This window comes from Vanacampus margaritifer, chromosome 16 (genome assembly GCF_051991255.1).
Source record: "Vanacampus margaritifer isolate UIUO_Vmar chromosome 16, RoL_Vmar_1.0, whole genome shotgun sequence".
Classification (NCBI taxonomy): domain Eukaryota; kingdom Metazoa; phylum Chordata; class Actinopteri; order Syngnathiformes; family Syngnathidae; genus Vanacampus; species Vanacampus margaritifer.
In genome coordinates, this window is record NC_135447.1 from 148,740 (window position 1) to 174,308 (window position 25,569).

The window sequence follows — 25,569 nt, forward strand, 5'->3', positions numbered from 1 at the left end:
TGATCAAACGCTCCTATTGCAGGTGATGATGATGATGATGATGATGATGATGATGATGTTTCTTTTAAGCTACAAGCTAGCAACAGGGCTGCCTCGCAGTGCCGCCGGCGACCTTCGCTGGCCCAGAACCCAACAGAACACGGGTCTAAATGAGGATTTCCCCCGCCAGCCAAGTGTCCTCCAGTGACAAGAAAGATGGCGGACCCTGTCCTACGCCAAAGTCCCTTGAGAAATCTGCCCCTTAAGCAGGCCTACTCATATTTTCATTCATTTTAGTATCAAAAGTACATTTCTACAAAAGTCTTGAAAATAATGCTTTGCAAAGTCGATGATCTCATTTGTCTAGCATCTTATTTCAACAAACGCCACTGAAAAAGTTGCTGATTTTAAGTCGACCTAAACGTCACCTCGTGTTTGTCGGCCCTTTTTTGCCCTCCTTCATTTGTCGCGCATTAATTAAGTCCATTTGATGACGTTGCACTTTGCATACTTTGCATTCGGTTGATTGAGTGGCCCATTTTACACGTTAGCATCTTTGACAGAGCAACCTAGCATGGAGACAGCTTTTATTTCCTTTTTGGTTTCAAAAATTGAGGGTAGTTGCAAAACTGAGCCAAATGGCAATTAAAATGGCCGCCGTCCAACCAACCACAAGAGCAAAACCTGAAGCGAACTGCTAACACACTCTAAGAACCTGTTAGCACTGTAGCACATTCGCTAGTCAGGTGTTAGCATAATATTGCTTGTGAGGAGTTGTGCTGTAATTCATCCAAATTGTTCAATCTCGTCCATTTTGCGTCCTTGTACAAAATGGCCGCCAGTAAAACGTGGAGCAGGTGAAGTTGCGAAAGATGAGCTGTCTTACCTTTGCTTGTTTTGGCTGTCAAAAGGTGCCAGCAGGTTTCCGGAGGCTTCTAATGACAAAGGGGCGGGGCTTTTCAACTCATGGGTCACATGACCTCAATGCACAAAAGCTCAGAGTGGGGAGTCCCCGCAATCACATCAAATCAATACAATAAAGATACAATGGAAAAGAGCAAAGAAAAGAATTGAAGTTCAAACGAAATTAAAACCAACTAATAGCTCCACACAATTCAACAATACACTCCAGTCAAATCACATTTTTGTGCCTTTCCGTTCCAAGCGGCCATTATAGCGCCACCTGTCGCTTTGCACTTGACAGCTTGCAAAATGCGGCCGCGGCTTTGTGGGACTGAAGAAGGAGTCGGAAAATATTGCCAAGTGGAATCCAGACGCAATCGTTGCAAGAGTCCAACTCGCTGCAATCAGACCGTGTGCGTGCGTGCGTGCGTGCGCGCGCGCGCGCGTGCGCGGCTGAGGAAAGAAGCTGACGTGCACACAGCGTGTCCGCAATTAGTCAACGCTGGTCCGCCACAAAGATCCTCAAAGACGACAAGAAGACACGTCAAGAAATCACATGTTAAGACACAAATGACATAACATGCAATTAAATTCGAATGAATTGCTTGGAAATAAAAACCCAAGATGCAAAACATCATCGAGTGAAAAAAATGTTTTTAATGAAACAAGTATGACATCATACATTTTGGGATGATATTCAGGACTATTTAGCCTTTCAAGAAATATGTCATAAAAATAAGACTTGTCAGTCATATTGCTGCTGCCCCCCCCCCCCCCCAAAAAAAAAAGTCAGTCAAGCAAGTCGTCTTGTCTGGACGGAATCTCTTTGGAGTCGAGTATTGCTGATGTGGCTTCTTTTCTTGGGCTTAACTTCTTGTGGGAGCGAATCAATCGAGGGTTGAGACACAATCAAATGGAAATCAAATGGAAATCAAATGGAAATCAACCCCCCCCCCCCCCCTTTCACAAAACCCGAAAACGAACCCAGAGACCTGCAGGCTCACAATAAAGCTATGCGGTCGCCCGCAAAGAGAAGCTTGAATGGGCCAAAAATCATGAAGGACGTCTTCACTTGCATCAAGATAAGCAAGAAAAAACGGATATTAATATTGAGTAAAATCATGTATAAATGTGTTAGCTCATGAATGATAAGGCTATGCGGTCGTCCACAAAGTCACCTTTCTGACTCCAAAAATAAAGAAATAAATTCATAATAGAAAAAAAAGCAGAAATCGAATTTCCTCATTATTATTATTATTATACATATATTTTTTCTTTTCTTCAGGTTGGCTTAAAAAAAAACACAAGGGTAAATAGATAAAGCTATGTGATGATCTGCAAAGTAATTTTAGTGCACATTTTCCCAGAATGCCCTTAAGGTTTCTAATTGACAAAAAAAAGACAATAATAAAAGAAACAATAAACGTACGTTTGTTTCATGATATTTATTCCACTGAAAAAAAAATAAAAAAAATAAAGCTATGCATTTAGCTGCAAAATCATTCCAATGCATTTTTTCCCGCCATTGTTTGCAGGTTTGTGATCGGCTTACACGCTGAAAAAGTCGCAATTGTTTTGGTCAGACAAGAATAATAATAATAATAATGACATCCATTTATTTGCACAAGCAGGTACAAAGCGAGCTGCTAATGAGGAATGCTAACGCTGCTAACGGCAAACGAATGGCAATGGCGGCTAACACAAACTGTGACAATTTTGTATACAAAATATAACATGTATTTGAACTCACATGTTAAGAGCGACCTTATCAATAAACTTGGCCATCCTGATGTCTCGCTTGGAAAGCCCGCCACAGTCGTGCGTCGTCAACGTGATGTGCACCTGACACGCACGCACACACACACACACGCACGCGCAGGGACACTTTTCATTGGACGGCAACAGCATTTCCATCAATTTCATTTATTATATTTGTCATGTTGACTTTGAAGCCAACAGTTTTCTTGCATGCTTTCCGGATTTACGATTCTTGTGCATGCAAACTTTTCTTCCAGTTTGTGATTGGCTAAGAACGAATCCTTTTCAACAGGAACGTTTGATGCCACTTGTTTCCAAGTACGAGTATTCCCTTTTCCAGTACCTGCCGTACTTTAGATATGTAAAATCTCATTGGACACTTTTGAAAGCCACAAACGATGATTCGCCAACGTGTCAAACTGCCGCAGTTTTGCACCAACGACTGCCGAGCACGACTCGCGCTGCATGTCAGATTATGATTTTGCTGATGACATTATTCACGATGATTTTTGCCTTTAACAAAGTGTTGCCTTGTTGTCACCTTGTTGTAAGTGTTGAACCACTCGGGGTGATGGTTCATCTTCTCGGCCTGCAGCGCCACACGTGACATGAAGCCGAACGCCTGAAAACAAAAGCCGGCAAATATTCAACAAGCGAAACTTTTGGCACGATTTTAGATCGTCTTTTAAATCCCTTTTTTTTTTTTAAGATGCGGCAAATATTTCCATTTGAATTGTGATTTTGCCTTCTTTTGGAGCGTTATTTAATTTTGGACAGCATATATGTGCTTATTTTATTTGGTGAAAATTGAAATGTAAAATTCTAAAAATATGAATTCAATTTAATGCATCAGTGGAAGAAACCCCATTGAGAAATGTATGAGGTTTACAACAAAATAAAAAAATAAAATATACTTATGACATATAAATGGTACGCAACATGTCCAGCTTTTTCTCTCTCGCACATCTGACGACACGCGCACACACAGGAAATGGCGGCCATGAGCGCGCGCGCGCGCGTGCGTTCGGCATGTGGCGCTCGCTCTCCCAATCAGGACGCACGCGGCCATTACGCTTCTTGTAATTACCTCCAAAGTCTCGAGCCAAATCCCTCGTCATTGGCCTGCTCTGCTCCGAAAAGGGCCGGCCGGACCCATTTCGGAGCAATTTCCCGCTGCAATCTCAATTAAGCCCCTAAACACTTCCTCCCCGCCTAATTAGATCAATTGAAAGGCCATTGTTGACACGACAGCCCCGCGCCCACCTGACATGAGCAAACGGCATTACTGGCACAGGAAATGGAGTTAGGCGGCTTCATTTCTTTCCAGTTTGCCTAAAAAGTCCCCGAGTGCTCGGGTCCCAAGGCGCAAGGCGGCGCAAGGCGGCGTAAGGCGGCGCAAGGCGGCGCAAAGCGGCGTAAAGCGGCGTAAAGCGGCGTAAGGCGGCGTAAGGCGACCCCGGCGTCCAATTGCGCATCAAGCCCCGCCCATCAATTCAAGTAATTGGCATATTCCTGCAACTTGACCCGGCTGCCACCAATTTGGCGTCCGAGGGGGTCTGCTTTGTGTCGGCGTGGTGTCAGCTGTTGTCCTCGCTCAACTCGGACCGAGGGCTTCGTTTCCTGCCTACACGGGAAAGGAAAAAAAAAAAGAAGAAGAAAAAAAAAACACGTCTGATGGCTTTTGGAGCGGTTGTTTGCTTCTTGTCCTCGAATGCTAATGTTGTCAGCATTAGCAAACACAGGCATAGCTTTGGACTTGGACCACTATTACCATTACCAACATTTTAAAATTAAACTCACTATTAAATATATACATATCCTCACTAGTATACTTTTAAACGTGGACCATTATTACAATAAAAAATAGTATTATAGCACATTTGGACAATGGCTTCAGTTGACCAATTGGGAACATTGCTTCGATTATGTCAAAGCATTTGCGGATAAGCTCCTTGTTGCGCTTCTGATCGATTGAGTTCCACGCTAGCAGCTAGCTAGCTAGCTAGCTAGCTTGTCAACACAAAACGATTCCACGTTTTGGCTCTTTTTGGCTTTAGCGAAACTGCTAACGCACTTAACACCAACATTTTGAACAATGTTAGCTCATTGTAGTCATGATTGGTCAAAATAGTTATGATTATAAAAAAAACACACATTTTGTCCTTTAACAGGTGTGAGCCAACATTGAGGTCCAGGTGAGCACACAGCTCAGGTTGAGAGGACGGTGGAATGTGAGAGCAACGAAGACGACCAAGCGGACGTAACATGAACCCTGAGAAGAAGAAGACAATCTGGGAGCCCAAAATGAAGTTTGGGTGTGAGTGCTTAGGTGGGCGGGGGTCCGCTAATCCCAAAGTACAAATGATTGGGAATTGAATGTCCAGACAGGCCGCCAGACGTCGGCCTTCTCCCTCGGGGGCAGTAAGGGACGGACGGGAGTGGTGGGACGCGATGGCGGCCAAGTGCTGCTGATGGGGAGGGAGCGGGTGGGGGTCAGCCCACTAACACCCCCCCCTCCCCCCTCCCCACGTGTCAACAGGGGTCAAGGACTCCACCAGTCCATGCTTTGTCTACCCGGCAATTTGGGCTTTTCCTGTGCCGGCCAATCCCGGCTGACTTTGGGCGAAACGCAGACCACACCCGGAAGTGCTCGCTGGCCAATCGCAAGACAGTTTTGTTTTTTTCACTACAATCTTATTTGTTAGAGAATGAAGGCGTCTTTTCCACAATCAGTAGGAGCAACATTTTGAGAAGGTGTTCAAATAACCTTTTTTCTTGTAAGATGACGAATAGGGGTGTGAATTGTGTCGTATCTGCCGTTTCCATCCGTATCGCGATTCGATTCATCCCGATACGAATACATAAATTGAGTGTTGGATTTTTTTAACTCAAATTGAGAAAATCCTCATCAGTAAACTTGTTCATGTACACATTAAGATTTGTATGAAAAGATATGTATTGAACAACAAATCTGTTGCAATCTGGTTCACGTTTGGACAGCATTGAAATCAAATATGAAGGCTTAATGTTCCAATAACAAAACATTCTTCAACGCTTGACGTGTGAACCCCGAGTTGAATATTAACATAAAAAAAAAATGGTGGCAAAATGTTCTAAATGAACCTGAAAAAAAATTGCTCCTCATAATCAGAATTGTGCTCCTCAAAATGAAGTCATTGATTCGCAAAATTGCTCCCCAAAAAAAAAAGAAAAAGAAAAAGCATCGCCACACACGGAGATAGACGGCGAGCTTGTGGGAACTAATGACGTCATTTCAGCCAATCGCAAACCTGGAAGAAAGAAAGCTCGTTACGAAGAAGGTGCCCAAAACAGCGGCCGCCTCCTCCCTTGGCGGCGGAGCTGTCAAAATCACATGATTTGACGTGACGCTCCGCAGGCCCCCGCCTCCAATAATCAGAACCACACCAGTCAACCCCGCCTCCCCGTCGGCCATTTTGCAGCTATTACGGCGTGATTGTCACACAAACCGGGATGAGACGCTCCGACCGCGGCCGCCGCCTGGAAGGAACACATGTCTGTTATTTACAGATCGGCTTTCCGCCGCCGCGCCGTCCAAAAGGGGGCTTAAGACGAGCGCCCGCTCCGCCTTGCCAGGACTAAGTGCATGCAGATTGCGCCTCGCCTCGCGCCGGGCCGTGCGTACGCACACGCACCAACATTCTTGTCAGGACGCCTATTACGCACCCGACGGTTAGCGGCTGGCCACGCCCCCCTTGGAAGGACTTGAACGGCGGCGGCCAATGAGGCGGAGGACGGAGACCGCGCCTCTTACGTCTCATTTGTCCTTCCAGAAGCTTCCAGCTGGCGTTCCCGCAGCCAAGGACCGACGGTTAACAAAAGTCCCGATTCTTCATCTGCTCGTTAGCGCGCAAGCTACTTCCTGGTTGACGGAGGACGATGTTGGGCGTTCAACGCCATTTCTTCAAAATTTCCTGAAAGAATAATAATGAAAGTGATTGCAAGAAAACCACCAGCATTTCTTCTGGCTTGAAGATTTAAAAAGAAAAAAGAAAAGAAAAAAACAACTCAACAAAAGCAATGCATGTTCTTCCATACATTAGAAGGCAGCAGCGTAATCCCCGAACGTTTGCGTGTCCGCTCCAAACAGAACCGTCGCGGCCAAATGCGAAGCAGATGTTCGCATCCGTAAACAACATCAGCGCATAAACACACATTTGAAAAAGTCACATGAAAAAAGACGCCAGCATCTTTCCAATGGAAGCGGACGCCGCCGATGAGGAAAAGTGGGCTCGTGGCGGGAGCGAGCGCCCGCCGACCGACCGACCGACCGACCGACCGACGGACGGACGACCGACCGACACTTTCCACTCGCTCTCATCAAAGGAAAATCAAGTGGGCCGACAAGCAAGGCCAGCTGGAAACGCTTCACTTTGGTGAGGGGAGTGCAGTTCTACCGCCCCCTACAGGCCACCAGAGGATGTACATCAGAAAAGCAAAATCATTTCTGAGGTCATCCCAAATATAATCTGGCTCCACTTTTTATAGAAATGTGCTACTTTTATTGTTTGCTTTTATACATGGAAATGTAACATTTCTTAATATTTCTGAAGAAAATGTATTATTTTATTTTCTACAAAATAATCCCCCCCCCCCCCCACAAAAAAAGGTCCGGAAGTTGTCTGTAAATGTTCTAAACTCCTGTTTCCATGCCAATGAATGTGCCCGCGGGACGAATGATGAAGCTCAACTTGCCATGTTGCGCTTCTGTGCGTCGGCTCCAAATTGGAATTGTCATTTTCATCACAACTTCTTTTGTTTTGCGGCCAAAGCGAGGCCTCCTCAGCATGTCTGATGAAAAAGGACTTTTTTTTGCCAACGTTTGTCCAGACTGGGACAACACCAGACATTTTTTTTACATCTTTTTTTTAATAAACGCTGGCCAGATGAAACTTTTTAACCAATTAGATTTGTTTGCGCAAGGAAGGGCCACCTGGCTCGCGTCAGCCTAACGCAAGGTGACACGCCGTGGTAAGGGGAGCGGAGGAGGCGGTCCACGGGGGGAGGCCGGCCCCCCACTTCAAAAGCGGGGAAGTGTAAAAAGGGCCAAAACAGAACGCTTCCCAACGGCTCAAACAAGCGGCGGGATTAGAGGAAGTCCGCAAAGTGGCCTTGAGCGCTTCCAACTCATTTTAGACAACAACAACTTGGGAGTTTGTTGTTGTTTTTTTTGTTTTGACATTAGCGCTGGTTTCTGTCATGTCTTTAAATGTCGCGAGGTAAAACCATTAGAATAGTCATCGTTCCATACATTTAACGAGAATGACCATTTTAATTTGGATAGTCGTGTTAAGCATACGGTTGCTTGTGATCATTTTCCTAAAAGATCAATAAAGTTGACAAATATAAACATTAAATTAGCTGCCGTAAAAGCACTCACCTTATGAATCTTTTAAGAATGCTCCACAGGCTATCAATAGGGTTTAAGTCTGGGGGTGACGGTGGCCACACTGAATTTGCCGTCACTTCACACAAGAGCTGGGAAATATGGCCTTAAAATAAAACCTCGTTTATGATAAAGAAAAGAAAAAATCTCTCTAAAAAATAAAATCCCTTTTTTTCTTTGTTGTGCCTTTACGGTCTCAAAACAGGAGAATTATTATTTTTTTAATCCATTTACCATTGTAGATTTTGTGACCTCACCTGGTTGAAGGTTTTAAAGTGAAGCTCCTTGAAGATGGCGTCTCGGTCCTCTACCTCCAACCAACCCGTGGCCCTCAGCGACATCACATGCTGGTCCCGGTCGGCCGGCGTTAGCCAATGAGAGTCAGACGACTGCACGATAATGCATTTGACAAGTCAAACAAACGATCACATCCTTGTGAAGATATGTTGTGGGTGCGATGCCCAATGGATCCACTAGGTGGCAGTCATGAAAACACCATGCCACGGACCAAAATGACGAAGAAACTTTGGATCATTTGTTTTTTCTTTGCCCTATTTGACAAAGATTTTGGACTGATATAAGAACTCGGGTGTCAGTAAAAATTTATGACGTTCCACAAATTGAATTAAGTCATGTTGTTTGCTTTATGGATGATTTGACCTTTTCTGTTTTGAATTGAATTCATTTTATTTTGTTAATGGGCAAATATCATATTCATTGTGCAATGCAAGTGGAAAAACTGTAAACCCTCCTTTCAAGGATTTATGGCTGATATTAAGTTGTTTTTTTTGTGGGAAAGAAAGAAATATGCAAGGAAAATAAGTGCCAATATGAAGCAGTATTTATTGTTTTGATTTTTTTGATGTGTACGCTCCTCTTTTATTTTAAGTGACAAAATGTGCAAGAATCCCCAGTTTTGTTTATTTTGCCATGTTCAGGCGTTATATCCTCTACAAGTGTGTTAATAAAGTGAAGGAGGAAAAAAAGCTAGCTATTGAAACCATAAAAAAAAAAGCCACGGACTTCCGACTTTCACACGTCAGCGTCATTTCCGGCCGCCGATGGCCGCGTTCCAACACTCGCACCCCCTCGCCCCTCCTTGTGTTCACTCGCATTACATCACGACCACATACGATTTCGTCGTTTCGACAGAGCCTTTTTACCTCCGGGGTCAGTGGGAAGTACTACGTCACAACATGGCCACGCGGATGCACACTTCCTACTAATTCCAAGCATACGCGCGACAGGGCGATGTTTACTCACCATTTTAGTGGAGTATTTCCTGGACACACGAGGCAGATTGAGGCCGCTGAGCCTGAGCGGAGCGCGGGGCCAAAGGCTGCTGGCTGCCGGGCTAAATATTAACCAGGACATGCTGCGGATCGAGCTCCGTGGGTTGTCCTGCTGCTCCTCGTCAAGTCCTGCTGAACCCTCACCACCAAAATGTCACACGCGCTCCTCATCGACTCGCTCAGCAATCAAGCTGTTCGCGCTACTGCCTGATTCAAATGAGCACTTTCGCCATGCCAATTCAAACGTCACATTCACTACAATGATTTATGTCACCAAATTACACAACTCGCTTAAAACTAAACATTTGGCTTCAGATTTCGTGCCTGACTTAAAAACGAAACGACTAATTATGTTGACCAAGATGCAGATAGTCACATTCAATCCCACATTTGAGAAACTGGTCTTTTTCTTTTTCTTCTTCTTCCAATTAAGCAACTGAAATTGAATAGAAATTTGGCTAAACGTCACGTGACCAGCATTTTCGTTTTTTTCTCATCTCCCTCACGTGATAATGGCTGTTGACGAAGATATTTCATCTTTACAATAGCCTTTGTAATCATTTATGACCGCAACACCTTCGAATGAGTAGATTCATTCACTTTAGCTATTCACAATAAGTACTCCTCGAAGCCTCTGGCTAACAGTTTCCAGTGTGGTTCGAATTTCCCGTATGAATTTGCCTGCGAATGTGACGTCATGTGAACATTGTGCAGTTAAAAATAAAATAACGGTGTGCAGTTCCAATTTTCGTCAACAGGTGGCAGTAGTGATTCAAAATGGACAGAGCTGTGTATAGTTTGGCCAACCGCGTTTGTGCATGCTAACAAGATGGCGTCCATATGTCATGTGACCAGCAATTGAGCAATCACAGTGTGACCAACTGGTCAGGACGCCATCTTGTTACCCTGCTGAAACAGTTGTTTTTTTGCGTTTAGTAGCTTTAGGAAATTGCTACATGTGTGCAAGGAGACGCTCAAATCCGTTTTTTGGGTCACTTGAGGCCTCACACATTTGATAACGTCGCCTGAACACAGCGGCCTTTAATACAAATGTTCTTGATGAAAGCCGTTCCATTTGGTCCCGCGTTTGCGTCAGTCCTGATGTTCGTGCTCGTGTCCGGGAATGAGCCAGCGGATGCTGTCGGCGCGAAGGATCCCATAAGCGGTGAATCCGGCGATGAAGAGCACGGAGAAGACCAGCAGCCAGTCGACGCTCCGGACCGGCACGCCGGCCAGGGGACCCAGGCGGTCGGCGGCCGTCACGTTCCTCTCCGGCCCCGCCTCCAACCCTTGGAAAAAGCAAGCGCGCGCGCGCGGGCGGGTGTGATTATTTTCCACGCAGCTTTTGGACGTGCGCGCGTCGGGTATTCACCCGTCTGGTTGGTGACGAAGGAGGCCAGCGTGTCCAGGGTTCTCTCGGTGTGGTTGAAGCGAGCCATGGGTTTGGCTCCTTGGAACAGGAGGATGTTGGGCACCGCCACCGTCCCAAATCGTGTGGACAGACTAATAAAATAAGTCCTTTCAATTTGCTGTCTTATTATTTATTATTATTGTTATCATCAACTGAACATGCGTGGTGGTCGGCCGGTCATTTTGTGACACTACCGCCGCCCACAGGATGCGAGTGGAACTGCACTGAACCCGCGCGGCCGACTCAGTGACGGTTACCTGCTGTGCTGCGAGGCGTCCAGGGCCAGGAAGTGCACGGCGGGAAAGACCCTCGGCAGGGCGTTGAAGTGCGGCGCCAGGCCAGCCGAGAACTGGCACCAGGCCGTGAAGAACAGAACCACGGAGCACTCGCTGCCGTTGACGTTCAAGAAGTCCATCAGGTCCTGAGGGCAACACCAACGTCACTCTTCGTCTCCCGAGCGTGCGGTTGAGGTGCGTCTCACCTGTGATGCATTAAGGACGTTGACGGCCAACGTGTCCACGTCGCTGACGTTCCTCTGCTCGCAGGTGACTTTGAAGGTCTTGGCGGCCTCGGCGATCTTCTCCTCGGCCGAGTGAGCGTGGACCATGTCCAACGTCACCTGAGCCAGCACAATGTTCACAACAGGTCCACGGCCACAGCCAAGGGACGTGTCCTCTTACCCGCTGGGACGTCTCAGCGCCGTCCTCCTCGGCGCCCGCGGCGGGACACTCTCCGCCGTCGTCGCAAGGCGGCGAGAAGCCCGACTGGAAGTCTTTGACGTTCTTGGGGAAGAGAGACTCCATGTCGGACGGGCGGACGGGGGCCTCGCTGCCCATCAAGGCGTCGGCCATCTCGGCCGTCTTGAACTGACGCTTGAGGAACCTCGGATCCTCGCCCTCTGCAAATTCAGGGACGTCCTCGAAGTGCGACGTCACTTCCTCTTCCGACAGCGTGGGCTCGTCATGCTCTGGGAAAGAAAACTAGTTTGAAAATGATCAGGATCGTTATCAGGCTCCTGCAAAGCTTGCTAACCTATCAAAGCAAGTACAAATAAAATGGTCACAAATTCCCATTGAAATTAAAATCGAGCCTTCATTTAACAACGTCTTCATTATTGTGTTTGGGCTTTAGCTTTATCCAGTGTACCTAATGTTGTGGCCAGTGACGACAGATTGCTAAAACTGTTACATGTTAACGTACATTACAACTCACGTCGTAATAAATAACCTGTAAAAAAACAACAACATCTTTATGGGCAAACGTGAACTTTAAATTGCCATTCGAAGAATCATGTTTTGCTAACAGGGCAACTGCTAAGCTAGCCGTCACTTACCTTGTGATGTCACCGGCCAAAAGCCCAACACGAAAATTAATAAGACAGAAGTCAGTTTAAGATTTGTCCAAGCAAACCGCGACATGTTCATGAAAATAATAAAAGTTGTGTCTTGCTACTTTCAAGACATGATTGAGTCGGTGTATCGAACAAAGTCCGTGGGATCGAAGGCTATTTAATAAAGCGGAACCAACGTTAGGAGCTTAATGGCGGATGGCTTCAACTGTGACACCGTCTCTCTCATGATTTATTTAACAAAATGTTGTGACAAATTATTAAATATGATTTAAATGTGTATTAACAATACTAACACAACATTCTGGAGAGAAAAAAACATAAAAGCTAAAATTATAAAATTCGAATGTAATTATTAAAATTACATTCTGAAGTTATAAAGAAGAAGAAGAAAAAAAGCTATTATTCACATATTACATGTAAATAACAGAAATACGTTCTAAAATAATTGCAAGCAATTTACGGAACATACGTTTTTACCCTTACACTTGATCTTAAATCAATCATTTTGTGATTTATTATTCAAACATGATTTGCCTGGCATTTTTAATCATACAAATAATCCAACACGCTATTGCTAAATATTTACAAAAAAAAGAAGCATAAATGATAGAAAAGGCAGTGAAATGTGTTGCAAACGGTGAGAAAAGCCCAAATCTTTCACTTTTTTCTTTATTACACAACTCTTGGACATTCCACAACAACCATGCAGGATTAAAATGAACAACGATATATACAAAGTTGTTTTTTGTTGTTTTGTTTCACAAGTATCACCTTTGTAACACCTTTCTCACTTAACCTAGTAGACATTATTTACAAGTCTTGTACTAATGACTTTTTAAAAAATGACTTCAAACCAATCACAGTCCATTCATGTCAACATTTCAGAACAAAATCATGTCCTTTATAAGCAAAATGTGTTTCTTTTTAAGTTTAGGCGCATTATATTAAATGTATGAAAACATAAATGTTTATTGTTATAGCATATACGCAAGTGCATCTGAATAAATTAGAAGATAATTACTAGAACCGCCACAATATATGAATATACGCAAAATTCACACCATATCAAAAAAAATCAACCAATCAAATTTGGAGTTGAGTGCTCAGTGTTTTACAGTTGTAGCTGAAAAGTGCATCGATGACCGCGGCTCTCCTTTCCCACATGCGAGGACATCGATACCATAGTAACAAAAAAGGGGTAAAAAAACAACAACACAATATAATTGGAGAGTGAATGCTGAACCTAAATAGTGCAAAGTGAAAAAGTAGTGAAACTAGTTCTGAAAAAGTGAAATGGATACAGATTCACCACACAGAAATGATTATAAACTAAAGCTAACAAAAAATGCCAAGTTTACCGTCTCAAGAAAATTAAATGTGATATATTTAAAAATGAAAAAAGAACTTGAAATCAGGTAAAAAAATGTCCTTTTTCCTAAAATATACGAGCTTGAACTCCTTTTTTAAAACCATGCTCTCATTTATTAAGATGCACTTGAATTGATGAATGAATTTGTGGCTTTCACTCGATAACCGTTCGTGTTCAGATGACATCATCAACATCTTCCAAAATGTTACACACATTAAAACAAAGAGGAAGGAAAATCAATGTAAGGTGAAGAACATTTACAAGGAGTTTTACAGCCAATTTATTAGGTGCCTCGTTAGCTAATATCATGACAGGTGAACGTAACAATCATATGAAGGTTTAATGGGACGGTGCTCTTTAAGTGCTTTTTGTTCTTATTTTTATGCGAAAACATCTCATGCTGAAGTTAATGACGTCCTTCCTATTCTTTGGTCCAGGCAAGCCACACACACGCGCGCATTCTACATTTATCAAAACACTAGTAGAAGAAGAATATCGATACTAAAAACATGGTCTAGTATAAAAGTTATGACAGAATAATACACGTGACAAGATGATTGCACCAAATGGAACCTTTTCGAAGTGCTCAGCAACACAAAAGCGGACAAACTGCTGCGTTTTGCACTTTCAGTTTCAAATGTCATCATGTCTGCATTGAGTTTTACTGGGGGGGGGGGGGGGGGGGGGGTAAGTATATACTGTAAATATATGAATCATGTTAGAATTGAAAACGATTCAAAGGAAAATGTACTATCAATATAAACAAATTCATAATGTACATTGCTTTTCTGACTATATACAGTAATTCCCTAAAAATGCAGCTGAATGCTGGATTGCCCCCCCCAATAAAACGCTACATTTAGCCACGCCGGTGTAGCGCTTATCTGTCACGTCGTGCAAACTTGGTGAAGGTCCGGACTGACGGATTCCCTTTTTTCAAAATTGCCATACAGGTGTCCTAAATTGTTGAATGCAACATTGCACAAATGTCTTTTTTCCTCAATTGTCCAACAGGAGTGTCAAGAAATATTGTTTGTGTGATCGAGAAAAGAGATGCGCAGGCGGACGATTTTCTTTTTTCTTTTTTCAAGTCCATCATTTCAAAAGCGATCTCAGCTCACTCGGCGTCGGTCTTGTCCTTGCACGAGGCTTCACAGAGGATCTCCTTGTGCGCCAGCGGGTACGGGAAGGCGGCCCCGCTGCACGTCCCGCCGTACGGCAGTTTGTTGAGTCGCGAGAGGCCCTTGATGCTTCCGGGGGGCCGCCCGGGGCTCACCTTGTAGCCCGCCGCCCTGGTGGTGCCCAGAGGCCTCCCAGGGCTGGTTTTGAACCCGGCGGCGCGGGTGGTACCCAACGGGCGCCCCGTGCTGGTCCGGTAGCCAGCCAGCTTGGTGGTGCCCAGCGGGCGCCCGCGGCGTCCTGTCTTGCCGGCGCCTTTGCTTTTCTTCTTCCCGTTATCCGCCGCCGCCGCCGGGTCGCCGCTTTTGGCAGCGGGGAGCTGGGCAGGCCCCAGGACTTCCTGTCGGGGGCACGCCATGGGCTTGAGCCCGGGGCCGAGCGGCGCCATGGAGGCCAGCGTCATTTGGACGGACGAAGGCGGCGGAGGAGGCTGGTAGAACTTGTTGGGCTGCGTGGGGCACAGGTCAAAGTGCGCGGCGGGGTGGTGGGCATCGTCGGCCAAGCACGACGGCCGGGCGTTCATGCAGAAGTCGCTGCTCGTCACCTGCCGCATCATCTTCTGCGTGGGGGGGATGGCATAGATGATGAGACGGGTATGATTGATTGAATTTTTTGTATCTATTGAGAATTCCGTCAATCGTGAGGAATGCTTGTCTAAATCGTTCACGTGGTCATTTTGAAGCAATGGGGATTTCACTACAACAAGTGGAGGGCGCCATCCGGTTGCCAAAACAGGTTGCAGTAGAAAGCAAATAAAAGGGAAACAAAAACATTTGTGTGATATTTTCTTTCAAAAACGACATCAAAAAAAGTGTCTCATATTACTCACCAATGGTCCCAGGGATCAATCAACTCCAATGATCTCAATGCATTGTTTTGTGGATTATTTAAGATCGTCACTTGAAGACATTCATTACACATTCTTTGCACTGTACGACATACAGTATTAATGTTCACAGCCTGTAGAAAGACGCTCATGTTGGCATACCACGTCCATTCCATGCCTTACCTTACACACTACTGTCTATGTTGAAATGATATATCAATATGTCATCAAGATGTACAGTATGTACTAGCTATGAACCGAATGTGACTTTTTTTGTGGTATGCAGTGAGATTTTTCGAATAGAAGATACAGTGTGCGCCACAATAAAAAAAGAAAAAGAAAAGTTTGTCAACATTCGGACGGCAGCACAAAAACAAAACAAAAAAAACATCCTTTTTCTTTACGTTTTGAGCGAGCACTTTCGACATTATACAGACATAATAGGCTCCTTGACAACTTCAGCCGCAACATAAACAAGCTTGAGTGAGCGGTGGGTAAATCGGGAGGTGCACAGTGCAGCGTTTAATACTTATTTGTAGTGTGTGGGTGACACTCATTCACAAAAAATGTTTTTTTAAATAAATCAACACCGCTCTCTCGCGTACGGTTCTGGCATCTTTTTGTGTGACGAAACGGCGAGTAGCGCACAATGGTTCTTTTTGCAATAGGCGTTAGCATCGATGCTAATATTTGATAGCGGGTATATAAATAATAAAACAAGCACCGTGTTGACAATTATCACTTGTTTAAAGGCTGAGATTGTTACCTTGGCTTAATGGTCGTTTGGCGTCGGCGGGGAAGGAGTTAAGGAGGGGGAAAAAAGAACGATCTTTTTCATCCCTCAGAGCGCAAACGAGTCCATTTTCCCCCTTCACTACACGGCTTTCTTTTGGACTCTTCTCGGGGGGCCAATCACCGCATCGTGCGGCTTTCTTTTCAAAGGCCCAGGCGTGAAATATAGCTTTAAAAAAATGTGGGTTCTTAAGATTCAATTTTTCATCTCCTGGCTCCACGGCTTGAGATGAGAAAAGCAGCCATTTGCCATTAAAAATTAATAAGCGGCGAGTGATGTCAAGTGCGCATGCGCACAACGGAGACCCTCGGAAGAAGTCTTTCCTGCCTTGCCGCCCCCTCCTTCACCCCCACAGTCGATGCAATTTCAATTGCGCTTAAATGTCGTTTTTTTACGTCAAATGTTAACATTTATGAACACCAATTGCCCCCAAACAAACCTTTTTGTTCATTTATTATCCTACAATTATCCATCGTAATCGCAAACAGAGCTTTGAACGCCTATTCGAACCCAATTGCAGGATCCCACCACTGATGAATAATATACAAAGTAGACTATTAAATAATGCAAAATGCAGTCTGCATTGCAGCCACATACATTAATACAAATGGGGGGAAAAAACAACACATCACGTCCTCACCAACATTATGATTTATTTAGGGAGGGGAAATTTAAAAACATCCTTTCTCAAATGATGATTGGGGTATAAAAAAGAAAAGAAAAAAGGCGACGCTCATGGAAAACCTGTGAAAGGGTTCAGTAATTAACAGCACTGAAAAACCTACAAAAATGTAGGCGGGGAAGAAAGCATTGTTTAAAAACAAAAAAGACAAAAAAAAAATTCTTTGATGACAAGCAAGTCTCCTCGTTTACAACACTTTGTATCGTCCTTTGCTGGTCGGCTGGTAGGAGTTTTGCTGCAAAAGAAAATAGTTTTCAATGAATAAATGTTAAAGACAACAACAAACAATCAATCAATCAATGAAAACGTGATTTACTAATCTGATGAGTTCTTCCTTGATAAGACGTGTGATCTCCGTTTTGGCTTTCGTCACAGCCAGCTCGTTGGCGCCTGCAAATATTCAACAACAAAACTTCGTCTCAGACATATTCAAGGCATAAATCTGATTTGAATGAAACACATTTCCATCCTGGGCTTGTAGAAAAAGCAAAGCAATGACATTTATTCCAAATAAGTTCCCCTCTTGGATTTGCTTGATTTCTCATGATAGCAAACAAGCTTTCAAACCCTTCCCTAAAAGTTTTTTTTTTTTTTTAAACAGAAGTCAATCTTGCAAGAACAAAAAATATACAATAAAAAAGTAGCAGGCTTCTTTGTAGTCCTACTCATAAGAAGGGGAAATGGTTACACTCAAGCCCTCAGTTTCTAAGAATTCAAGTCTTCTGTTGCATTTTGGGAAAACAGAGTAAGAAGTGCACATCAGCGGGGACGTGCTTGAAACTACGGCAAGCCACAAAAACAACCTCTTTTTTTTTTCTCAACTGGAATTAAGCAATAACATGGATTAGTTAAAGGTCAGATGCTGTACGTACTTTCAATGGCCAAGTAGATCTTACGCTCGCCCTCCTTGGGCTCTTTGCCGGGAGGGAAGTACGTTCCTCGGATTGTGATGGCGGCCTCCGAGTACTCGCCAATCCTCTGCAGGGCTTCCTTGGACGTCACCTTCCACCTGGCCGTCTGCATGCCGGATTATGAAAAGTGAAAATATGACCACCGAAGAAAGCTTTTTCTGCAAATGAAAATCTCCCCAAATTGAAGGCGTGGCGAGCTTTTGATTGACCGACCTGCGGGAAGTCGTTGATCTCCAGCTCCTCCTCGTAGCGCTTGACCGTCTCGGACTGCTCGGCCGCTTGCCGCTCCTCCTCCAGCTTCTCCACCGGCGTGTAGTTGAGCTTGGCGTTGATCTTCTCGGCCAGCTGCTCGGCGATGGTCTTGGCCGACACGGACGGCGTCATGATGGTGCCGCCGCGCAGGATGGCGTTGGTGGCCTGCTGCATCACGTCCTGGAAAACGGAGGGCGCAGACCGGCTGAGCTCAGGGAATGCAAATCGCTCCGATTTGGGGGGGGACGTGAAATGGAAATGGCTTCACCACGCGGTAAAAGCAAAGTTGCTCAACATACCTGAGCTTCGGCTCCCAAGTTCTTCTGGGCGTTGATCTTGAGCGCCAGCCGCTTGGCCATCTCCAGTTTCTGGATGTTTCCGGCAGACGTGGGTCCGAGCCCCGCAAGCCCGCTCACCGAGCCCGTCGAAGCGCCCGTGGAGCCGCCCGAACCCGCCGCCGCTCCGGGAGCCGTCAGGTCCTTCACGCGCTTCTTGGAGTTGAACATGCTCTCGATCTGCTCCTCAATCTGAAAGGAGATCAAAATATTAGGTACGGCAGAACGAACAAGCAAAGTGGTTGGCGTGTTGATGCACGCGACTTAACCAATTTTGAAAAGAGGAGGAAATAACTTTTGCACGTTTGCGACAACAACAGTGTGGGGTTAACTTGAAGGCGGAGAATGTTTTTCCAGGAATGTTCAGTGTGCCTCCATATTTAATCTTGACTTTGGAAATCTTACTTTGATTGCAAAGGGAGGGAGAAGGACCCCTGACCCCTGACCCCCACCCCCCCCCCCCACCACCACGGGGGCCGCTGTCAGCACGTTTGCAGCCCACTTCAAAGTACACGTATTCGAGTTGCTCACATCCAGCGCTCCGTCCTCATCGTCAGAATCTTGCAGTCCCAGCGCCGCCTTCTGCAGCTTCTTCCTCTCGTTGGCCAGCGCGTGTTCAGTCTCGTCAAACTTGAAGCCTTTGCCCGAGAAGCCGCTGCTGCTCTTGATGGTCTTGCCCTCCTGCGCCGGCAAACAAAGTCAATGCACAAGGTGCGAGGCTCCCGCTTTTCCGGCTTTCCCGGCTTTCCCGGCTTTTCCGGCTTTCCCGGCTTTGTCTTACCGCTTTCTGCTGGTCTTTGAAGGAAGCCCACAGCTGTTCCAGGTCGGCGGGGACGGGAGACCCGGACAGCTCCAAGGCTTTGATGATGTCGCCGGCGTATCGCACCTGGTCCTCCGTGATGAAGGTGTAGGCGTATCCCTGCGCTCAATCAGATGACATTTCAAACTTTTTGACTTGCGGCCCACAATGGGTTGGAAATTTTGCCAGATGGGCCGGACCAGGAGCATTTGGACCTCATAGCACAGTAAACACACACAGATAAACGTACAACCCGATTTACTGGACTGCGTTTTTCAAATGTGCAAAATCCACTTATTTAAAACAGCTTTTCCAACAGCTTCATTTTTATTGTTTTAGCTCAACTTTTGCTGTGTTTTTATGCTTTGTAAAGTGACCTTGGGTGTTCTGAAAGGTGCTGTTTTTAAATGAAATGTATTATTATTATGATTATTCTAAAATAGCCCTAATCCAGGTAGTACGTTTGCCTCAATGAATATGCAAGATGCGGCATTTACACACTATTTGGCAAAGTGGGAGGAGAAATGTAGATAGATTATAATAGCACATACAGTGATCTGGCGCCACCTATTGGTGAAACGCGGGCATTGCAGGGACAAAATTAAATGAATGATTTTGAATTTTTTTCTAGCCTTATTGGATAAATTCGGCGGGCCGGATTGAAAAGCATAACGGGCCGGGGTTTGCCCATGTCTGCTCTAGACTCTAATTTGTAATAGTTGCACTTTTTGCGCAAGATCCCCCGTCAATCGCCGAAACGGAACGGAACCTTGTTGCCGGCTCGGCCCGTGCGCCCGGCCCTGTGCACGTAATCCTCGTAGTGGTTGGGGCAGTTGTAGTTGACCACCAGGATGAGCTGCTTGACATCCAGGCCTCGCGCCGCCACCGACGTGGCCACCATCAGGCGGCAGGCGCCGTTCTTGAAGTCGTTGATGATGCTGTCTCGGTCGTACTGGTCGATGCCTGCCGAGGACGACCGCAAGGTGAGGCGGGAACGAAGAGCGCGCGGGGCGGGAAGCGGGGCGGGAAGCGGGGCGGGAAGCGGGGCGGGAAGCGGGGCGGGAAGCGGCGGCGGTCGCTACCTCCGTGGAGGGACATGCAGGGGTACGAGGCCTTCATCAGGTCTTTGAGGAGCGCGTCGGCGTGCTCCTGCTTGTCCACGAAGATGATGACCGAGCCCTTCTCCTGATAGTGGCCCAGAATCTCCAGCAGCTTCAGGAACTTCTTGTCCTCTTCGATCACCAGCTGCAGGGAGACAAAAAAAAATCCAGTATTTATTTTCATCTCCTTTTTGTTCATGAATTAAAATGTCCATAGATTTTAGTCCAGTTTTTATCAAGTGAAGTAGGACATTTTCTTTATCTCGTCTTCATTAATCGGCGGAAATACACACGGATTTAGTCCCACGTATTGTTTATCAATGAGGGCTCGAGTTTAGTCTGGTTTGAGTCCGGTGAAAAATGGGAGTTGCCGAAATGCTTTTGCTTTAGTTGCAGTTTGTGCTCATCACGTCCCGGAAACTTACCACGTGCTGCTCCACGTCCGAGCAGACCACGCTGCGGCCGCCCACCTGGATCTCCAGCGGCTTGGCCAGGATCCTCCGGGCCAGCGCCTCCATGGCCCGGGGGAAGGTGGCGGAGAACATCACCGTCTGCCGGTCGGGACGGACGTTGTCCACGATGCGCATGACCTTGGGGCAGGAATCGCAGGCTCTCAAATTGTTGGAGATCAAGCGCGTTAGCGTGCGAGTGCCGGCGCGGCGCCCACCTGCGGCTCGAAGCCCATGTCGAACATCCGGTCCGCCTCATCCAGCACCACGTACGTAGCTCTGCGCAGGTTGGTGACGCGACCTGCACGCCGTCAAGGTAGACAAACATCAGCCGATTCGCAGCCGTTCTGCACAACATCATCAACTTATGCGCCGCCGTGGACTACTTTAAGGTGGCAAGTTTTTAATGTGGCTCATTTTTGTCTATCTCAGTCAGGTCTTGCGTACCATCTTGGCGAGGGACCTGAAAAGTCAGAAAACAGCCTCAAGATACAAAACAAGAGATGGAGCCCCATTCAAGTATTATCTGACCGTGCGCACGCCTTCTCACCTAAAGAAGGGGAAAAAACATATTGCAGATTACCGCGCATGTGTGGAAGCCACAGACCCAGTCTTCCACGAGACCCACATTCGCAATACAGCCACACTCATGAGACACGTTGACGTTGATCTCGGGCTGACAAAAGGCCCCGAGTGCACGTACCTGCTTTTGCCCTGATCGTCAGCAAACGCATCACAGGCTTGTTGAGAGCACTCATCTCAAAAAGTCTTCAAATCATGTCAAGAGTTTAGTAAGGAGGTTCTGGCGTGATCAAATATCATGACGTGCAAGTCGACTCATCAAAAAGGCATTGAATGGGTTTAGTGTGCGCGTTTGTTCCATCATTTACGGTAATCTGGTCACAGGCTGTGGCTTGATGCTTGGAAGCAACCGATTTCCTCTTCAATTACTCAAGTGCAGAGGACAAAGCTTTTAATTGGCTACATGTGTTTTTAGAATTGATACTTTTGTATACAAATTTCTTGCACATACCCCCGAAAAGAAGAGCACCTAATGAAACATACATTACAACAAAATTTGTATTGTAAACATTACAGTAAGTAAACAAATGTCCTTCGGTCTATTGAAAGATGGCCCATAAAATGTATGAAGAAAAAATGCATACATAATGAAACCTAAACAACTTGCATATTTTTGGCGTGAACTGATTTTTCTTGAGTGTTACCGTATATGACTAACACAAAGTCGCCACACTAGACCTGGCTCCAAAAATCAAACTAAATAAATAAATAGATGAAATAAAAAGCTAGTGGTACTTGTCAACAAGCAAAACATGCGAGCACTCACCACTGTTGGCGCCCAACATGTCAATCATCCTCCCCGGCGTGCACACGATGATCTCAGCTCCGCGCTTCAGCTCGGCAATCTGGCAGGAAAGTTACCGGCAATTCATTCATGCGGCAATCTTTTGCCGGCGGACTTGTAGCTCCAAGGTTTACCTGCTCGCTGATACCCGTGCCTCCGTACACGCACACCACTCGCAGTCCCAGCGACTTGGAGAACTTCTTGCACTCCTTGGTGATCTGCAGGGCCAACTCTCTGGTGGGCGTCATGATCATGGCTGAGGGAGAACGAGCACACAGCAGATTTCCTCGCTCCGTTTTCTATACAGCTTGTCCCCCACGAGAATTTCAATGCGGACAAAAAGAAAAAGAAAAAAGGCGTGTCTCTCACAGATGGGCCCCTCGGACTCCTCGAGTGGCCTCTGGTCCATGATGTGTCTGAACATGGGCAGGAGGAAGGCGATGGTTTTGCCGCTGCCCGTCTTGGCGATGCCGATGAGGTCTCGGCCCGACATGATGGCGGGGATGGCCTGGGCCTGGATGGGGGTGGGCTTCTCGTAGCTCTGCCTAGAATGGTTGATAGAGTTAAAACACTCCAGTCCTGTAGGTGGCGCTAGCGCATTTATTATAACTTTGGTGTTGGGTTCTGAAACAAAATGATTCCATTGATACTGACTTCTTGAGGGCATTGAGGATCTTCATGGACACGCCGCACTGCACCCAGGTCTTGATGGGCTTGGGACAGCCTTTCCCCTTCACCGTGATTCCCTCCAGTTCTAGCCGGTATGCGTTCACCTCTGGGACACATCGCCAATGTGTTAGCAAACGGGAAGACGCGTTTGTTCCGTTGCCAAACTTAAAATGGCCGTTGTGCCACGTACGAACCCTCGGGGGACATCCTGGCCAAATCGGGCACCTCCACGTAGAAGTTCTTGCGGTAGGGTTCGTACTCTATCTTGCCGTGGTCAACGGGCTCCAGGATCTTCCGCTGCTTGGTCTGGAAGCCCGTCAGCGCCGTCTGCAAGTCAACTTCCTCCTCCTCCGATGAGTACTGTGTCACACGTTGGAGATATGAATTAGCTTGGTTTAAAAAAAAAAATAGAAATAAATCCCCACCACCTGGAAAAGGTCCCTTTACCTCCATGGCATCCTGGTCGTTCTCCATCAGCTCGCCCTTCTTCTTGTGAGTGTGAGATCCTTTTTTGGTTTTAACCACTGTCACCACTTTGGTTATCGTTGCCCCCTTCTGGTGATAATCATAAAAATTATTCAATAATACCTCTCAAACCCAAAGGTCTGATTTCCTGTTGCAGCATGGGCACGTCTCATTCCACCCACCTTGTCGTTTCCTTTAACACCTCCCATGTTGAACTTCTTCACCTCCTGCTTCACCTCCTCCATGTATGCGTCCAGCGGGTCGATGTCATCCTCGTCGTCCTGCTTCTCCACAGTCGCGTCGGGGTCCTTCTCGCCTTCGTCCATCTCCTCCTCCTTGGCCTCGCCCTCCTTGGCCTCGCTCTCCTTGGCCTCGCCCTCCTTGGCCTCGCCCTCCTTGGCCTCCCCTTTTCCTTCACCCTCCTCCTCGTCGTCGTCGTCGTCCGCCTCCATCGGGTTGGGCATGTCCTCCTCATCATCTGTAATGAGGACATCCGTGTTCAGACTGGCTTAAGTGTGACACCTGCGTTTGAGTCGCGTGCGCTCACCGTCGTCGTCTTCGAGGCTCCACTTTTTGCCCTGCTTCATCTCCTCCAGCTCCTTCTTGATCTCGCCGATGTTCTCGATGGCCTTCTTGCGCTGCTCCTCGCGCCACTTTTCCACACGCTCCTTCCGCTTCCTCATCTCCTCCTCCAGCTTGTTCTGGTCAAAGTCTTGCTGCTAGGGGCACAAATTAGGCCGGGGTTGTCACACTTTGTTTTTAGGGCTGGTTTACAAAGATTTGAATCTTTTTTGTGTGACTACCGGAGCCACTTTTTCACATTAATCACTAAACTTACATCCTCGACTTTCTCCTCTTCCTTTTCCTCCTTAACTTTCTTCTTCTCCGATACAAGATCTAGGTTTTCTTTCTCTTTGCTTTTTGCCCTGCAAAGGGGGAAACTTTTTTTTAGATCTTAGCGGAGTATGAAGTCAATATTTTGGGTGTGAAAGAACGCTGACTTTTCATCAGTTTTCCTGCTCTTGCTGGGGCTGGCCGAGCGTGACCTCCTGGCTCGGCCCCTGCTGCTTGACCTCTTGCGGTCTCGGCTTCTGGACCGTCTCCTCTCCCTGCTCCTGGAGCGTCTGCACGGAAGAGGAATGAAGACCCTTTATGGAAAGTCCTCAGCCCAGACAAGTTCATCCAAAATCAAAGGTCTTTTTCGATCCTTGCTTTGTGCAGGCACGTCGGAACAGGAAGGGGCCATCCCCAAAATGTTCCCACAAAGTTGTAAATATCTCAAAGTCCACAAACTGTTCTTCCACATGCCACCAATGGCCAGGCATCATGTTAAACTAGAACGGGTCGACACTTAAATTCAAATGGGAGTCAAGGCAGTAAAATCATATATGTGACTTAACTCGGCCTGTTTACACAAATGAAGAGATGATCAGGAGACTGGAAAATCCATACGTCATTCATTTGCAGGTGGCTTTTTTGGACTGACCTGGCTCGCTTTCGGTCTCGGGATCGGGAGCGAGACCTGCGCCTGTCTCGGCTCCGCGATCTCTCCCTCCGGCTTCGGTCCCGGTCGTCCTTCTTGGAGCGTTTGTCTGGAGAGCGACTCCTCGAGCGGCTGCCGGACCGCCGCGGAGACGCCGAGCGCTTCCTGTAATGTCTATACAACAACACAAGAGTGGTTTAATCGCGAACATTAAAACATGAACTGGGTTAATATGGGCGCGAATCTTGGCGGGCATTGTTTTGTTGACGTGAAACGGCGTAGTTAGCTAGCATGCTAAGGTTAGCTTTTATCTCGTTAAAAAGGGGCGCAGTACATTTTTAAAATATTGAATACAAAAAAAGATAAAAAATTAAACACACTTTCGGACGTACCGCGACTCGCGACCCATTGCGATGTCGCTAAGTCAGTCGTGAAACAAGTCCAATGAGTTTCCAACTAATGTTTGACGTTGCTCGTGCGGCGTTTTCACGGAGGACGACTGCTTCCGTTAAATCTCGTGACGTCGCCAAAGTGCGACACCTGTTTTGGAAATGTGGCGCCCTGATTACAGCTGCGCCACCAAGAGGTGGGAGGTATGTCTTCATTGATTTACACAGTACTGTACTGTAAAAAAAATATATATATATTATGGGACTGCTGAGCGTAGCAAGCAGCACATATTACTATTCTAGAAAAATGGGTTTATTATTATTATTTTTTAATCTTCCACGGATTTTTCCGCAAAAGTGCGGCCCGTACCGTAGATGCCACC

At 46.3% G+C, this 25,569-nt stretch overlaps 4 protein-coding genes across 9 annotated transcripts; all 4 read right to left on the bottom strand.

Annotated features, from left to right (window-relative positions):
- Positions 1–1,861: 1,861 nt before the first annotated feature.
- Positions 1,862–9,472, bottom strand: LOC144036066 (pterin-4-alpha-carbinolamine dehydratase 2). 2 transcript variants are annotated; one of them, XM_077546339.1, is made up of 5 exons: positions 9,329–9,472; positions 8,323–8,454; positions 3,182–3,262; positions 2,633–2,724; positions 1,862–2,437 (listed from the first exon to the last, which is right to left on the bottom strand). In XM_077546339.1, the coding sequence occupies exons 1-5, from the start codon at positions 9,437–9,439 to the stop codon at positions 2,431–2,433; spliced, it is 423 nt and encodes a 140-aa protein (XP_077402465.1). In that variant the 5' UTR covers positions 9,440–9,472; the 3' UTR covers positions 1,862–2,430. The 2 variants fall into 2 exon arrangements, with proteins under 2 accessions (XP_077402465.1, XP_077402466.1); XM_077546340.1 differs by having other exon boundaries at positions 1,862–2,724.
- Positions 8,885–12,308, bottom strand: txndc15 (thioredoxin domain containing 15). Its single transcript, XM_077546337.1, has 6 exons — positions 12,102–12,308; positions 11,449–11,735; positions 11,250–11,387; positions 11,026–11,189; positions 10,730–10,860; positions 8,885–10,646 (listed from the first exon to the last, which is right to left on the bottom strand). Exons 1-6 carry the CDS (start codon positions 12,190–12,192, stop codon positions 10,450–10,452), a joined length of 1,008 nt encoding a protein of 335 aa, XP_077402463.1. The 5' UTR covers positions 12,193–12,308; the 3' UTR covers positions 8,885–10,449.
- A 464-nt stretch (positions 12,309–12,772) lies between these two features.
- Positions 12,773–16,592, bottom strand: c16h5orf24 (chromosome 16 C5orf24 homolog). The gene is made up of 2 exons (XM_077546338.1): positions 16,260–16,592; positions 12,773–15,226 (listed from the first exon to the last, which is right to left on the bottom strand). The coding sequence occupies exon 2, from the start codon at positions 15,221–15,223 to the stop codon at positions 14,606–14,608; it is 618 nt and encodes a 205-aa protein (XP_077402464.1). The 5' UTR covers positions 15,224–15,226; positions 16,260–16,592; the 3' UTR covers positions 12,773–14,605.
- A 327-nt stretch (positions 16,593–16,919) lies between these two features.
- ddx46 (DEAD (Asp-Glu-Ala-Asp) box polypeptide 46) lies at positions 16,920–25,334 on the bottom strand. 5 transcript variants are annotated; one of them, XM_077546859.1, is made up of 23 exons: positions 25,178–25,334; positions 24,801–24,971; positions 24,316–24,438; positions 24,153–24,240; positions 23,862–24,030; positions 23,497–23,792; positions 23,297–23,404; positions 23,044–23,209; positions 22,835–22,955; positions 22,550–22,725; positions 22,315–22,436; positions 22,163–22,241; positions 21,033–21,115; positions 20,791–20,955; positions 20,348–20,510; positions 20,035–20,228; positions 19,248–19,385; positions 18,998–19,147; positions 18,431–18,658; positions 18,093–18,311; positions 17,841–17,985; positions 17,285–17,358; positions 16,920–17,203 (listed from the first exon to the last, which is right to left on the bottom strand). In XM_077546859.1, the coding sequence occupies exons 1-23, from the start codon at positions 25,204–25,206 to the stop codon at positions 17,156–17,158; spliced, it is 3,255 nt and encodes a 1,084-aa protein (XP_077402985.1). In that variant the 5' UTR covers positions 25,207–25,334; the 3' UTR covers positions 16,920–17,155. The 5 variants fall into 5 exon arrangements, with proteins under 5 accessions (XP_077402985.1, XP_077402984.1, XP_077402983.1 ...); XM_077546858.1 differs by having other exon boundaries at positions 23,297–23,401; positions 23,862–24,033; XM_077546857.1 differs by having other exon boundaries at positions 23,862–24,033.
- Positions 25,335–25,569: the final 235 nt, after the last annotated feature.